Raw genomic sequence first — 15,890 nt, 5'->3', positions numbered from 1 at the left:
AGACTTTTAGGAGGGACAGTACATAGTAGCAGTTCTACACTGATATCTATCTCATATTAGTGTATCAAAACATACATAATATAAAGTATCCTACTGCCAGAGCAAGAGCAGGAGCAGGAGCAGGGCAGAGGAGTTGGGCCACATTTGGGCCACACAAAACAGCTAATTTTTCGAAATGTATGCAGGGCTTTTAAGGCAGGATACTTATGTTCAAGATTTGCTCTGTGCATGCTCATAAAACTTATTATGTTCTACTGGTATGCTCAAAATGAAGTGTAATAGGAAGGGAGCAGGGTAAGAGCAGGGGCAGGGAGCAGGGAGAATTCCAGTAGTAGCCAGTGCCACATCCCAATTAGGGTGAAACCCTAGGATAAGGCAAGAAAAGGAAGGCCGAATCAATAATCAATAAAGTAGTAATCCAAAAGCAGACGGTATGCAATAGAAGCATGGAAGCCACATTATAATGTGATCCCATGAGAATAGCGCCTGAGAAGCAGCCAGAGGTTCTGGCTCACATTACAATGTCAGTGCACGGAGATCCCGGCTCACATTGTAATGTTTCTACATGTACGCCTGCTCGCGAGAGGGTAGGGAGGCTGCGTAACTTGTATTGACACTGAGAATGTTGGTTTCCTGGTCCGCGTAGACATAACCGGAGTAGTGAACCTCCATTGTGAGTGGAATACGGCCGGTAATATTGGATGGAGGGGAAGCGGGATAGCGAAGGTGGATAGGAGTGGCGTCGGGAGGGATGATGAAAGGCTGGGGGGAGTTGGTTCCTTCGATGCAACGAACATCGACTCCTCCGGTGCTTCCTCGCCATAGAACTCCCAATCTTCCATTTCGTCGTCACTCTCAACCATGGCAAGCTCGAAGTCCTCCTCCGCGACATCCTCAGCCCTCAACTTCTTTGCCTTGCTCTGCTTCTTTGCCTGTGCTTCACGCTTCGAAAGTGATTGCCACAAGCATATGGTAGCCTGGCCAATATGAGGTTCATTGACGGCGGTGTGGTGGCGCTTCTTCAGTTCCACCTCCTCGCCGGGATGACATGGAGTGAGAGGACTGGTTGGCGAAGCACGCTTGAAGTAGACGAAAAGTTCGGGCTTGAGCTTCTTCTGCGAGAGCCGATGCAAAGTCTTGACCTCGCTGGACGAAGTGGGGTCTACTTTCGTAATTGCACGGGACCATACGGCCCAATTATTGGCTAAGCAATCAAATTAGGCTCAAGTCCATGAGAGAAAGGAAGAAAAAAAACTTACAGTCATAGAGCGAAGGGAATGGGCTTGAGGGTACGTTTGACATGATTTCAGACGACTAGCGTGTCATAAACAAATGACGGTGTACATCAGTGAGTGTATGTAGCCTGAAATATGAACGCACGCACCAGTAAATTTGAGACAAGCCAAGGGTATAAGGTTGCTGTACGCGATGAGCGCGTTGCACTCCTAGTGATGACGTGCGGAGACCAGAACAGACACAACGAGATAGAAAAGATGGTCAGTGTTAGCATGAACATCAAAGTAAAGAAACGCACCAAAAAAGATGAAAAAAAAGTTACCGCTGCAACTAGCCTCGAGGGAGGTGTTTCGAAAGTGAGCGGAATTCGTCCGCAGGTGGGGGCAATATCCAAGGCCCGCCCAGGGGTTCAAGGGTGCTGCCTAAGAACCGGAATGGGCCTCAGAGCCTACAACGGAGACGCGACACGTTATTCCGATGCTCGAACTCTGTGGGCTCCGTCCAGAAAGGGGCCTGAGGGTCTTGAGGGGGCGCGCGTGAGCGCGTTGCGGGCGGACGCGTGCAGAGACGCGATGAGGGTGGTAAAGGAAGTGAGCGGAGACGAATTGAGGTGGAGGAGGTGGATGGAGACGCGGAGACGGCGCGCGGATATGTGGAGGATGCGTATACGCGGAGAGGGCGCGCTAAACAAGGAAACACGTATACTCAGAAACACGTATACACAGAAAGGGCGGGTAGAAAAAAACACACCAATACGCGGATACGCAGAAATATGTATATGCAGAGTGGAAGGGCACGCAGATACGTGTATACGTGAAGAGGGTGCACGGAGAGGGCGGACGCACGGAGAAGGAGCGCGGAGATGCGTTGGGGGTGGAGATGGTGGGTGTGGAGGGGATTGAGGCTGGGGAGGGGGCGTGCGGAGAGGGAGAGGGGGCGCACGGAGAGGGAGCGCGGATACTCGGATACGCGTATTCACGGAGAGGGCGCCCGTTAACGCGTTGGGGGTGGAGATGGCGGGTGCGGAGGGGATTGAGGCTGGGGAGGGGGCGTGCGGAGAGGGAGAGGGCATGCAGAGAGGGAGCGAGGATACGCGAGTACGCGTATTCACGGAGAGGGCGCGCGTTAACGCGTTGAGAGGGTACGCGTTGACGTTGACGCGGAGAGGGTGGAAAGTGCGGGCACGGAAGGGATTGAAGGAGGAGAGGGCGGGCGGAGGCAAGTTGAGGGGATAGAGAGGGCGGGCGGAGACGCGTTAATGCGGAGAGGGTCCGTGTAGACGCGTTAATGTGTTTAGAGGGTGGGCGCGGAAGGGATTGAGGGCGGAGAGGGCAGGTGGAGACAAGGTAAGGGGGGTGGAGAGGGCAGGCGAAGACGCGGAGAGGGTGGAGGAGGAGCAGGCGGCAACGGAGGAGACAGAGAGAACAGCGGCGGAGGGGCGAAAGACGCGTGGGAGCCGCAACACTCGCTGGCCTGTGCGTGAGAGCGAACTCCGGCATTTGCCATCCGCGAGTATTCACGTGTCTCATTTCGTCTCTCTCCCTCTCTCCTTCGCACGCCCGCCTCACTCGTCTATCACACCACCCTCGTCTGGATCGTCTCTCCCTTGCTCTCGTCAACATGGCCCAAAGCTCGTGGAAGCATGCCCGGGGGTGACACGTCGTGTTCCCTGGGATGCCATACAGCTTGCTCTGGTACTTTGGCGACCTCTTCGACGTCGACAGGGCTCAAGGGCTCAACACTGACTCGAGGGTCCGTGTTCATGGTCCTGCTCTGTGCCCTCCTCCATTCTCATCTTGCTCGACGTTTATTTATTCCGCAGGTGATTCTGGCTCCTCACGGGCTCTCAGTCATAGGCATGTTTTCACTTTTATCTCCACGATGCTGTTATCTTTGCTGATTTTTCCTGTTGGTTTCCAGGTGTGATCCTGCCCGTTCACATGCGGCCACTTCGCAGGCACCCATAATATTTTCTTGTGAGTTCGTGTTCGGTTTCTGCATCACGATGTTGATCGTCGACTGATCCATGTTTTTTTTCTTATGTCCAGCGAGAGCAACGGTGAGTACTTCATGCCCTTTCTCTGTATGTATTGGCTAATCACAATCGTTGACGGGTTCAGATGATCCAGCCATGCTTCATACATGCTTTGATTTGCAGATATCGAGGCACATATACCATGGTGAGTCTGTTTGTCATTTACTAACCTTATTGTGTTTACTCACTCAATTTGTGCAACATTTTCCCACAGATCATCGGACTTTGCTCCGGTCTCGCACTACACGCCTGGTACAAACATGTCTATCATCAATTCTTGTATATATTTCCCTGCGGCTTGACCTTCATGTCGCTGATCAGGTGCTGTCCGTCCTCGTACCTCCAGTTTCGAATTCTGATTTTTCAGACGTTCGGTGCTGGTACTCATCCGAACATACATAAGCCCACAGTTCGTCCCCTTTTTTTATCCACAGCCTAAACTTCACTCATTTTATGGCTGCATCTGCTCCACCGGCAGGCCCTCAAGAACACTCCAGATCTCCTTCGCCCACACTCTCTGACTCGATACCATCTCTCGTATCTGTTACTGACTCTGACGACAACATCAGCGAACTCGACAACTCATCTACATTGTTTCCTCGTACCATCCCGGTTCCTCATCCACACCTATGCTCATCTTCTCGGTCACCCTCTCCGATATCGACCACACCTTCCTCATCTTCTACTTCACCCACACCGTCGGATTCCGGTTCTGACTTCTCTCTACCTGCTCTTGACGACATAGTTGACTTTCGTCCGCTCGATCCGGCTCTCCCTCACCTCCTATATTTCACGTCTTTGATCTCGCCTTCAATCTCTGTCTCTATCACGATCCACAATGGCAGGGTCTTCGTCGACACATTCGCAATCGGGCAAGCGTCCTCGTCGCTCTACCGGCGCTGCTCAAACCTCCAAACGCAACAAGGTTGGACCCGCTGCCCCGACACCCGCTTCCGCAGCTTCCTCTTCTTCCTCATTGAGTGCGCAAGGAGGCTCGCCGGCGGTTCACTCAGCCCAATCCACACCGACGCCGGACTCGACCACTACTTTGACGGGTTCTTCGTCAAAGACAACCGCGCAGAAGAAGATGGACAAGTTTAACGAAAAATGGGGGCCGGAGCTGACTACGTTAGAGGATATACTATGTGTGTATCTTTCTTTCTTATTTGTTATCTTAGTTGAAGCTCATAGCTGCTGCAGCGAAGGTTTTGAACGGGTGGAAGACAGACGACGCGAAATCTGTTTACAAGAAGTATAAGATGCCGCCGGGGATTGAGGAGGGAGAGGATGGGGTCGTAAGGTACACATTCTCATGCACCAAGTGAGGTTCCTTTATGCATGAGCCTTTCAAATTCTGTGCTAATATATTGTAACTTCTCTTCTAGGTGTAAGCATGTCGTCAAGCGGGCTTGCTACGATAATTCAACAAGTAACTTATGGGACCACGTCAATGCCAAACATCCTGAGCTTCCGGCGAACCAAGGAACTGTGACCAATTTTGCTCGTGGCTCGACATACACTCCCGAGAAGCTCCGTCTCTATGAAGTCTTCTGGTGCTGCTCGTCCTCTCGACCGTTCTCAATCGTCACCGATGAATGGCTTTTGAAGATCTTCAGTATGTTCCACCCTGGTTTCAAGGATTGGTCTGAACAGACGATCTCGCGCGATACCCACGAGATCTTTAAGATCGGTCAGAAGAACATCACAAAGGTCATTCGAGTAAGTTTGAGTTTTTTATTCTCTATGATCTATTGATGTGTGTATTGACCCAACCTTCACAGGCTACTCCAGGCCGAAAGCACATAGCATTTGATGGCTGGACCTCCACAAACGCACTCACATTTATCGGGCTCAATCTCTACATGATCTATAATGGCAAACTCTGCTCCATCCTACTCGATTATGTGCCCATCGAGACTGCGCATACCGGCCGTCAACTCGCAGAGCACATCTATGGTGCTATCAAGACATACGATCTCGAGACCTCCGTAAGTCATAATTTCTCTTTTTTGTCAAAGAGTGATGCTAAATCTTTGATGTAGTTGTTTGGAGGCATTGCCGACAATGCCGCAAACAACTTCACCGCTCTCGATTGTCTCGGCAGAATGCTGCCGGAGAAGTCTCTCCTCAGCCGTGCAACTGCTGTGCGTTGCACTTGCTACACGTTCAACTTGGTCATGAAGGTGATTTCTTTTTAATTGTTTAGTGTCAGAAGAGATTCTCATGCGGCATGCTTTTCTTTCACCGTAGGCTATCTTCGCCACATTCAACTCGAAGAAGAAGAAGACTGGTGATGGTGAAGGAGAGGATGACGAGGAGGAGGATGACAATGAAGGTGTCGATGAGTCGGATGTGGAAGAAGACCTCGAAGATGATGAGCAGAGTGAGGAGGAAGATCTCGAGGATGATGAACACGAGCAGGAGAGAGCAACGGATGATGAGTCGGATGATGGAGAGGTTGACGAGGACAGGGAAGAGTACGATGAGATAGAGATGGAGGAGATGCGGGAGCTGATAGAGGACGAGCTCAACCTCGATCGGCGGGTACTAAAGAGCCCACGTCTGGCTATCCAACGCATCAAGCTCATCGCTCACCGCACACACTTCAGCTCTACCCGTCGACGTGCCCTCAGGCAGTATTGTGTCCAGAAGAAGGTTCCCGAGAAGATTCTACCCCGTGCAGTTGTCACTCGCTGGACGTCACTCATGAACACCATTGCTGTCGCGCTCCAGATTCACCCCGCCGTCGCACTCCTCACCGAGAATCCCAAGCACAAGCTTACACATCTCGCCCTTGACGAGGAGCAGTGGACGTTTCTCGGTCATCTTTATCCCATCGTTGATGTGAGTACTCTCAATTCTGCTTATCTGGTCATTCTTATATTTGTCTTTTTGTTAGCAATTCCATCGGGCCATAGTCCACCTCGAGGCTCGTAACCGACCGTTCCTCTATGAAGTCATTCCTGGCATGGACAACCTCATCACGTTCCTGGAGGACAAGGCCAGTGACGAGAACCTTCCCATTGCAATCCGCGCTGCCGTCTTCAATGGTCTAAAGATCATGAAAAAGTACTATGCCCTCACTGATGACTCAATTCTTCTGCGCTGTGGCATCAGTAAGTCTTTATATCTCATTCGTTCCTTTGCCTATGCTTATGTTCTTTTGCATTATAGTATGCCACCCTGGCCTCAAGATGGTCTATTTCACGAGAGCAGGATGGAGCACCGACTGGATAGCTGCAGCTCGCAAGGTCATCACCGACCTCTGGCTTGAACATTACAAGCCTGATGTTGATACTAATCCCGTAGCAGCTCCAGTAAGATATTTCTCATTCTGTCCGATAGCATCACTATTAACGCTTATTGTTGTAGGCTCCTGGTACTTGTGCAACATCTGTCTTCTCTCCGAACATGGGCCATTCGGAGCCAACCAATGTTCTTGAAGAGTACCTCAATTCTCCCTTGGTACCCACTGATGATCCTATTGGGTACTGGAATTCCTTCTCGACCACTCCCCGTACTGCCCCTCTTGCTCGCATGGCTCTTGATGTCCTCTCTTGCCCTGGTGAGCTTTTTATTCATCGAAATATTCGTCAGGCACTCACTAGTTACTACAGCTGCTTCAACAGACCTTGAGACTGGTTTCTCCTGTGGAGGCCTCACCGTTTCGAAGCTTCGCCACTCTCTATCTGATCAGAGTGTTCGTGCTGCCACAATCATCGGTTCTTGGCTGAGGCTAGGTATTCCCAGAGTCTTAGATGAAGCCGAGTTGCTTGAGGGCCTCCGTGATAAGCCGAAGTGGTCGAACAAGGGAAAGGGTAAGGCTATTGAGTCCAATATTGATGTCCAGGTTGTCGAGTAGGGGTGTGGGTGCTGCTAGTGTTTACCTTTTCTCGTTCATTACTTCAACAGTTTTCTCTCCAGACTTCAACAGTCCTTCTCTCTTTGGACTTCAACAATCTCTCGCTTTGTATTATTTTTGTGTCTCCCTGAGATCAATATATTTTCTGTCTGTTCTAATCCTCTGAAATGAGCTCTTATAGTGACATCCGACACGAGTACCCGTAGGAGGTACCTGCTACCGCTCCCTGTTACACCTGTATCTGGGGAGGTATCCGTGGGAATGAATATCCGTATCCGCGAATACAGGTACTCGGCATTGTGCCTGATGGATACTCATTGCAGGTACTCACGGGTTGCGGTACTCGTGGCATGCCCTGACATGACGAGCGGCGATGGTGTGACGAGACGTTGCCACCCGTTGTTCGCAGTGTTTGTTGGTGATTACTCGGAACAATGCCTCGTTACGCTTTTTACTGTATCACACAGACAAGCCATGTCATAGTGGATGGCCCAGGAACATTTCATATGATGTATTCTAGCTTTGTACCACACCGCACCATGATCGCACTGCATTTGAGAGAGATCTGGTCCATATACGCCCCCAATACTACATGTGCACCTGCTCTCCTATCGAAAACATGGTTTTTCTTTTTCAACTATCCACCAGTGGCGGTTCTAGTGCTTGATTAATGTTCATATACATTTAAACTAAATTACCACAACAAGACCGGTACCAAAAACGCGTGAATTGGTGTTTCTGTGATTATACTGTGGCCCAATACACTGTTTTACCCCCTCAGCGCCCCACAATTGGTGCAGGAGCATTTTGACTGATGTTGCACCGTGAATCGTCCTTCCAAGAGTCAAACTACGTTGTCCAATCATAATACCAACATCACCAACCATTCCAACCTCTGCATTACCCCCTGGGTAGACGTTCTCCTCCTCCCCCCCTTGACGCGGCACCACTATGAAGGACACAGTCGTGATTTTGGCATCTGGTGTGGCCATCATAATTAAGTAGTGATGTAGGCCTACCCATGACAGCAAAAACCAAGTTAATCGAACCGTTATATCACTAGTTCTGGCCTATCGACCCCCTCCAGCCTCGATGTGGCAATATCTTCCTGACCGTTTACGCTATAACTTTGGAACAAATGGACCGATTCCTTCAAAAAATTATTTATATCATCTTGTATATTTATAAATGTTTGTCAAATAGACAGAACTGCCAGAATCAGCCTCCTTCATCTCGCCGAAATCACATCGCCAATTTACGTTTTATACGCTGATTCCATCGAAACGACACCCGGCAATGCGATTCATTCGTTCTAAATCTGAAAACTCGCAAAGTTACAAAAACACCCCCAAAACACCCCCTTGCCCCCTGACAACCCCCCAACCAGCACCTGCCAGGCCTACCCTAGCACCTATCCTATTATTTCCTGATTTTCCCTGATTTTTATTGCACCTACTACTGTCCCGGTACACCCAGTAACGTCCCTAGTAGCCAAAACTACCATAAAACACGCCCAATCCATGTATTCAGGGCTCTTCACTGTTGAACAGTGTCGAAGGTAAGTGTAAGTGTTATTCAAGCCTATACAGTAGGGTACCTTCGCGAGACGAATTAAAATAAAAGCAGGCTCACTATAGTTGTTGGAATCATAAAATATGTGGGTGACCACAGCTTTGTTACAAGCAACGATATAATATGTCACGCAGAGTGCGGCAGACGCCTGAAGCAGCAAGTAAGATATACGCACAATATCTTCATAAAAGAATGCTGCCCTAATCGTGAAAAGGGGTCCAAGAGCAGATAATCATTTTATGTACATTTTGTTCAATTCATGGTTGAATACTGCCTTCTCATGCCCATAGATGAGAGTAGCGGCACCACATGACTAGTTTCGGATGTTACAGGTTAGTGCTCATGAACGGTGAAGTGACCAAGGTCAAGACATTAGGATGACACACTGGACACGGAAGAGTATTGATATCATTCTGCCTTTGCAGAAGATAACTGAACCAAGTTGCTCATAGTACTGTAGCACCAAGGATTGAAGAGACCCACAAAGCACAAGGGAATACTGGTTTTGACTACATCATTTATGTGTAAAGTCGAGATCCCAGTAGAGCAAACACGACAAGGAGGAAATGATGAGAAGAGGCGGTATAGAAGGTATCCAGAGCAGCTGAGGAATCTCGACTACAAAGGTCCAATATTTATACTAGTACAAGTCCGTGAGAACCACCACATCATCAGGGTCCGCCACATCAGCTTAAGGGTTCATCTACGACGCCAAGCCAAGATAGTACGTGTCAGAAAGAAACAATGTGTCCGCAGTTAATCATACATGTCCAGAAAGATATCATACGTGTCCAAGGTAAGCCTACATGTCGCTAGAGAATCATACATGTCTGTTGAATGATAGAGAAGAGGTCTGAACGAAGGGGTCGAGTCGGAGTTTGGTGATTCGTAACAAGGTAAGAAACGTGGCAAGAGAAAAGAAAAGGAATAGAAATACAAGATAAAGGAGAAAATAAAGGGTCCATAACATCTTCTGCTTCTGTCATGCTCGGTTACAGTGCTGAGTACTTATGCACATATTTAAGGTATGTCTGTGTCAGGTCCCTCGCCCTTCACCCCTCACCCTCTTCTCAGGCTTTGAACGTATAATTTCACGTTCTTCATCTATTTTTTCTCATCGAAAACCATCTTTGCTTGGCAGTCCGCTGCAGAAATAGCTAGGGATTCCGGTTAGGGAATTGATCAGTCCGATATTCAGTGTGCTCATTATTTTCAAACTTACAGTGTTGTTTACAAAATTCATGCACATCATACTTGGTCTCTATATGTAAGTGATACTCAGTCACGGACCACTTTCTTCTTTACTGAAGCAATTTTTTCTAGCTGGGAGTGGATGAGTACATATTCCTACCATATCCTAAATGCTAATGGCACATCCAGCAGCAGCAGCAATAGTCCAGCTAGTGGAAGCATTGACGGCATGTTCAGAAAAGGACCTTGTCAAAGGTTTGAAACCCACTTGCAATGTCCCCAATTTGGAGAACATGTTTTCCTCCATGGAGTGTGACAATGGTGTAAGTACCAATATATTATTTTGGACATATCCTGCCATCAACTAACGTCAACATCATTCATGCTTAATACTAAATCAAAGTGTATTGATAGGATCGTGCCAATGCTCATCTTAGCGGGCAAAAACTCAAACACTATAATGAATCAAAGAGTCTCTACGACCTGCTCTCAACTCATCGCTTGAGATCTAAATTAGCTCTTTTCATTACGGTGCTTACTTAATGTCCTTGTTATCCCTTGTTGACGCTGTGCAATTGACAGTGCACATTTGCATCTATTTATTCCCTCTTTCAACGGGGATCGTTGATTGCTACTTCTAGCTTGTTATATTAGCAGACATTTCACACATTGACTCGAACGTCAACAGTTCACTGCAAACTTTCAAGTTCCCAGGTAGATTAAGTAACCCTTTCTGGCTGCATTCAAATGGTTGACACCATGTTGTGTTCCACCAATGAGGCCTTTACATTGTGCATTAATATCCATATGATCTGTTGGTTGCCATATTCTTCTCTTACAGTGATAACATTTTGAATGGTGAAAGTAGAAACAATAATTGTAACTAGATCACATCACAAAGATAATGAGTATATACTGCTACAAGCTAGCTATGACACCTGGGAATGGACAATTATTCAACGAGAGATCAGTGAGAGGCAAGGTTGAGAAACCGAGGATGGCAAAGGTAGTGTGAATAGAGCTCATACTTCCTGGCACCTTCAGACACACATAAGGGAAACTGAGTTTGTCACAAGTGGTGTGTCACACCTACTTTGCCACTATATCACAAGCATATTTCCTCACAAAGTCGGCCGCTACACATCATGCCATCCTACACCAAACCACCATGCAAACAACAACATCAAACTACTACTTCTGTCTATACTGGTAAATTCAATTCACAGTTACACCACGTCTTAATTGATCATGCAGTTAACAAGGCAGAGGGAATTGAGATGGAGTAGGAAATGACCCGGGTCATGAGTTTGTCACCCGAGGCCAACCTGGACCCATGAGGTGGGTACCCGCAGGTCCGGTGGGTCATCTCGTAAATTGCCGGCCACCTATGTGCTCTGTGGCTGCCAGTTCACATTGACCTCTCTGCTCCTCCTGTTTCTAAGTATGTGATGGTGTAGTGTATTTGACATGTTGTGTCCACACTATTCCCCATTACAGCTCACAGTCCATCCTAGCAGCAACCACAGCCATCCAGGCCTCAATTTTGAAAGGAGAGCCCAGCCCTCTCCCTCCTCAAGCACAAATCAGGCCATTTTTCTTTTTATGTGTGATTATTGGGGTTTTCGAGCCCTCCAAACATGCTTGTATTGTCCTTTTGTAAATGTGTAGCCTCATTCTTCCGGTACATCAACTTCTCCTTATCCCTCTCACTTGAACACCATTCTTCTCCTCATCTTTTTTCTAACCATTTAGTTTTGCTTGTCCTGACAGTTCCTGGGGTTTATAAGCCCTCCGAATACGCTTGCGTTGTCTGTTTGTCAACACATGGCCTCATTCTCCCAGTACATCCCCTGCCCCTCCTCCTCCTCACCCAAAAACTATTCAGCTCACTACCTTTTTTACAGCCGTGTTATTTTGATTATCCAGATGGTTCTTGGGTTTTTCAAACCCTCCATACACCCTCGCATTGTCTGTTTGTCAATGTGTGGCTGAGTTCTCCTGGCACACCTCCTGTCCTTCCTCCCTCTCATCTCAACACTATTCAACTCATCACATTTTTTCTAGCTGCATTGTTTTGATTATCTTAGTGGTTCCTGGGGTCTTTAGACCCCCTAAACATGCTCGTATTGTGTGTTTGTCAACATGTATCCTTGTTCTCCCAGTATGTCTCATTCTTCCCCTCCCCTAAGTACTAGAACACCAATCACATTATTACCATTTTTTGACAGTTTGGTAATTTACCCAGCCAGTACATATTACCATAGCATATATACCCGTGGCATACCCAGACACAGCACCTGACCTGTAGACCCATGCAGACCCAGGCCAAAAAACTGGGACCCGTACCTGGTTGGTCCGGGTCTAGGTGCATTCTGACTCGTGGGTGACCCGTGTCATTCCCTAAGGTGGAGAGGTGGAGAAGGAATGAATGTGAAAGGGAGAGGAAACAGGAGATGAATCAAGCACAGGCTGTCACTGTCGGTTGTGGTTGTGGCGGACGTTTATGGTGCCACTGTGGCACAGTTCGGAATTCTCCCGGTTTAGGGTTAGGGTTAGGTTGCAAAAAACTCGTCCATGTACATACCCTTACCCTTGTCTCTGTACCCCATATCTGTGTCTGTGTCTGTGTGTCCCTGAGCCATCAGCCCCCTCTGAGCTTCTATTCCTGATAGTCACGCAGTCAAAGCTGAAGTTCGCACACATCCCCCCTAGTATGTCTCCTGCAGCTGAACATTCTCTCTTCTGGAGTGCACACCCTGCTAATCCGGTTGTACAATGCTCAATGCTCTGTCTCTGTCTCTTCTCAACTGATGCAACTATCCTTCCTGTTAAGCAGCATAGGACTAACGTAGTGATACCGCTCTCAGTACTTACCTGGAGTAAGGCTTGGGTTAGTTGCTTGATAGCACGCAGTGGTTAGAGAGTATGTAAAAAGAGATTGGCATTCTAGTACAGAGTCCCAGTGTATATATATACATGCAGGGAGAGGTTATGTAATGGAATGCGGACACACAAGATGTGTATGAGAGCATATGGTTATGGTGAGAGCCACATCCTTATGTAAGTCAAAGTGCCACTTGGCTTTTTGGCGTGATGCCAAATTCTGCAACACATGAAAAAGCTAAGTGGCACCAGTCATCATGTGACTGGTGTGGCTCCTAATGAGCTGTGTTCAACCACGCCTTGCAGGACGCTGTTCAACACTCCCTATACACCTTCTCTGGTCCATTTATATCTTCTCATACTTGTTTCACTTTATGCAAACGACTGTATACTTCAGACCACAAATGGGAGGACGACCGGTTGTCTAGAACTCAAACATCTACTGTATCATCACCTCCTTCTCAGTGTAGTATGGTGACACAAGTAAAAGATACCTGCCTGAGATAAGTCATTGCTGCTTCTAGAGGGAGTCGGCTGAGGGCTGGACACACCGCACTTGGCAGGCATGTGTACACCTACAGATAGGAGCAAGAACTGGCTCAATATGGGAGGTTAAGAGGCTAGTCTGAATGGGGGCATACTAGTTATATGCTTGACAATTGTGCTATACGCATTACCAATGAAATATTAGAGATTGACTCTCAATGTAACAACAGAAAGTACAGACAATGAACAAGTATTAGAGGCATATAGCACTGGGACAGAGGTACGCAGGAGGGAACATGTTCAATAAAAGCAGATCTTGAATGTGAAAGTCGGACTTTTAAATCTTCATATTTAAAAGTGGATGAGTGATGTGTGGCCCTGGCTGACACACTGCATTTTGTTTAGAGAGCACAGACCTTCTTTTGGAGGAGCTATTTGGTAAGCTCTATTGTGAATATTGAGCTCCGGTTGGTTCAGGTAAGTACATTTCTGACTGCTGCATTGTGAATCTACATATATCTCACCAGATGATGTGTCTCGCTTATTGAGCTATCACCCACCATGCCCCCCATCCACCATATCATCTGTCCACCCTGTAATGAGTGCAAAGGCTAATCACCTCTAGGGAGTATATCGGAGATTCAGACTCGGACTTATAAGCTGGTTACCTTATAATGGTGATTGTATTGCTTTGCAAGAACGTGGGATCCCTTATAAGGTAATATAAGCTAAGGGTGGTATTTTTATCCAATGCTGTGCCCGCATGAACAGGAGATTAGATCATAATTAGCCTTATAAGGCATATTATGTCAGGAATAGAAGCTCAGAGGGGGCTGACGGCCCAGCACACACAGACACAGACACAGAGATGGGGTACAGAGACAAGGGTAAGGGTATATACATGGACGAGTTTTTGCAACCTAACCCTAATCCTAAACCAGGAGAACTCCGAACTGTGCCACAGTGGCCCCACAAACGTCTGCCACAACCACAACCGACAGATTCTCTGTCTGGTTTGTTGTCTCGGCATTCACCATGACCAGGAGCTCATTCAGCTCCATTCTTCCTAGCACCACCGTCACATCAAACTCTCCGACCGATCCACGCTGAAGCAGATGAACACAAGGCTTTGCAACCACCTATATCACCTTGTCTCAAGCCTGCTGTTATCACAAATGAAGGTACCATTCGGCTAAGGTGGATTCAAGAGACATGAGGCCCAACTCCATGATGTACAGTTTTTCTCTTGGAGAGTCATGAGACGTTAATGATACGGCAATGTTTCAGTCAAACGTTCTGATTCTTAGCTGGAGAGATACTGTAGTGACAGGGAATTCCATTGGAGGTGCAGCGAGTGCAGATGGGATGGGTCCTGGAGCACTAAAAGTGTTATAGCATTAAAACAAACTCAGTCTACTCATAATGTGTACAAAATAAACTACAGGAGAATCAACCTTCACTTTGTGCTGACAGCAGCTCTGGCAGGAGGTGCCTCTGGTAGTGCATTACATGCAGGAGGGACGGGTCCCAGAGCAGTGCGCAAAAATCAGAGAAGAATGAATAAAAACACCAGAAAGACATACCTTAGAATGGTGCTGCCGGCATTGATTGCACGCCTCCAACGTGCACTGCCTGTCGTACAGTTCAGCAGAATTAGAGATGATAAACTTCCAGACCCTGATTTCTTCATTGACAGAGAGTGGTCATATGATGGCTGAAGAGGAGTGGTCTGTCAATTTGGAGGTGCCATAAGCAGAGAAAGGTGGTATTTGATCCTGTCGTGGCAACTGACTGAAGTTATTGTCAGACACTGGACCCTAGTCATTATGCAAGAAAACAGCAGGGGTGTCAAGGGTAAACATAGCAAGCTTCACTTGTGTGAATACTTCACTTGTGCACTGGCAACCTTGTAGTATAGATCTATATATCAATAAGAGATTAAGGGAGAGGACAAAAGTGACGACATAGAGCATCTCCACACTTATCAAAATGTTATTCTGGATCCACACTAAAGACCGCTGTTAAGCTTACTCTCCCTGATAATGTGCAATTTAATTGTGTAGCTATATATACTCAGGACTTACTGTTTGAGGCTAATTAGCCTCTTTTAAAATTGTACTGGAGTGAGCTATGTACATTGCAATAAGCTCATGGTCCATTCAGAAAATATCAGCAGTATTTAGAGTTTATTTAAGATGACCTGTGCTTTTTTTGTTGTCATATCTGTTGTCGTGATACTCTATATAGCGCCACATAAACCTTATTTCCATATACCTATTTTGATACTTTCTACTATACTTTCTATGTACATACCCTGTCTCATGTACCACCCACACACAGACGCACACGTCCCATGACACTCAGATTTTTCCGGACAATTATAATATTTTTTCTCGTCTTCACAATCCCTTCGAGTCACCAGAGATCTAGTGTGAGAAGACCTCCAGGAGTATCTATATGCACATCAACTCATTTTCAACTTCTCTCCCCTGTCGAAATGATCTCCAGTGACATTTTCCTTGTCAACTGAAGATTGGGTGAATGTATGAATGACTCTGTATGATCAAAGGAGCTCCTGGAATTTCTCCAAACATTCTATGAATTTATTGCAGTCTCTCAGGGTGT

The 15,890-nt window shown here is 47.2% G+C and overlaps 3 protein-coding genes across 3 annotated transcripts; 2 read left to right on the top strand and 1 right to left on the bottom strand.

The window, feature by feature from the left end:
• Positions 1–561: 561 nt before the first annotated feature.
• STEHIDRAFT_160732 (uncharacterized protein) lies at positions 562–2,308 on the bottom strand (the record flags this gene model as incomplete). The annotated part of the gene is made up of 6 exons (XM_007308206.1): positions 562–633; positions 687–1,204; positions 1,260–1,314; positions 1,385–1,419; positions 1,689–1,919; positions 1,987–2,308. The coding sequence occupies 6 exons, from the start codon at positions 2,306–2,308 to the stop codon at positions 562–564; spliced, it is 1,233 nt and encodes a 410-aa protein (XP_007308268.1).
• Positions 2,309–6,191: 3,883 nt separating this feature from the next.
• Positions 6,192–7,133, top strand: STEHIDRAFT_63755 (uncharacterized protein; the record flags this gene model as incomplete). The annotated part of the gene is made up of 4 exons (XM_007307717.1): positions 6,192–6,387; positions 6,446–6,561; positions 6,644–6,836; positions 6,889–7,133. Coding segments are annotated over 4 exons (750 nt in total), but the record flags the coding sequence as incomplete, so codon positions are not given.
• A 7,000-nt stretch (positions 7,134–14,133) lies between these two features.
• STEHIDRAFT_160730 (uncharacterized protein) lies at positions 14,134–14,481 on the top strand (the record flags this gene model as incomplete). Its single annotated transcript, XM_007308205.1, has 2 exons — positions 14,134–14,278; positions 14,336–14,481. 2 exons carry the CDS (start codon positions 14,134–14,136, stop codon positions 14,479–14,481), a joined length of 291 nt encoding a protein of 96 aa, XP_007308267.1.
• Between the last annotated feature and the right edge of the window lie 1,409 nt (positions 14,482–15,890).

This window comes from Stereum hirsutum (genome assembly GCF_000264905.1).
Source record: "Stereum hirsutum FP-91666 SS1 unplaced genomic scaffold STEHIscaffold_14, whole genome shotgun sequence".
NCBI classification, from domain to species: Eukaryota; Fungi; Basidiomycota; class Agaricomycetes; order Russulales; family Stereaceae; genus Stereum; species Stereum hirsutum.
The sequence above is the reverse complement of the archived record's forward strand: the minus strand, read 5'-3'. Positions and strand labels throughout refer to the sequence as shown.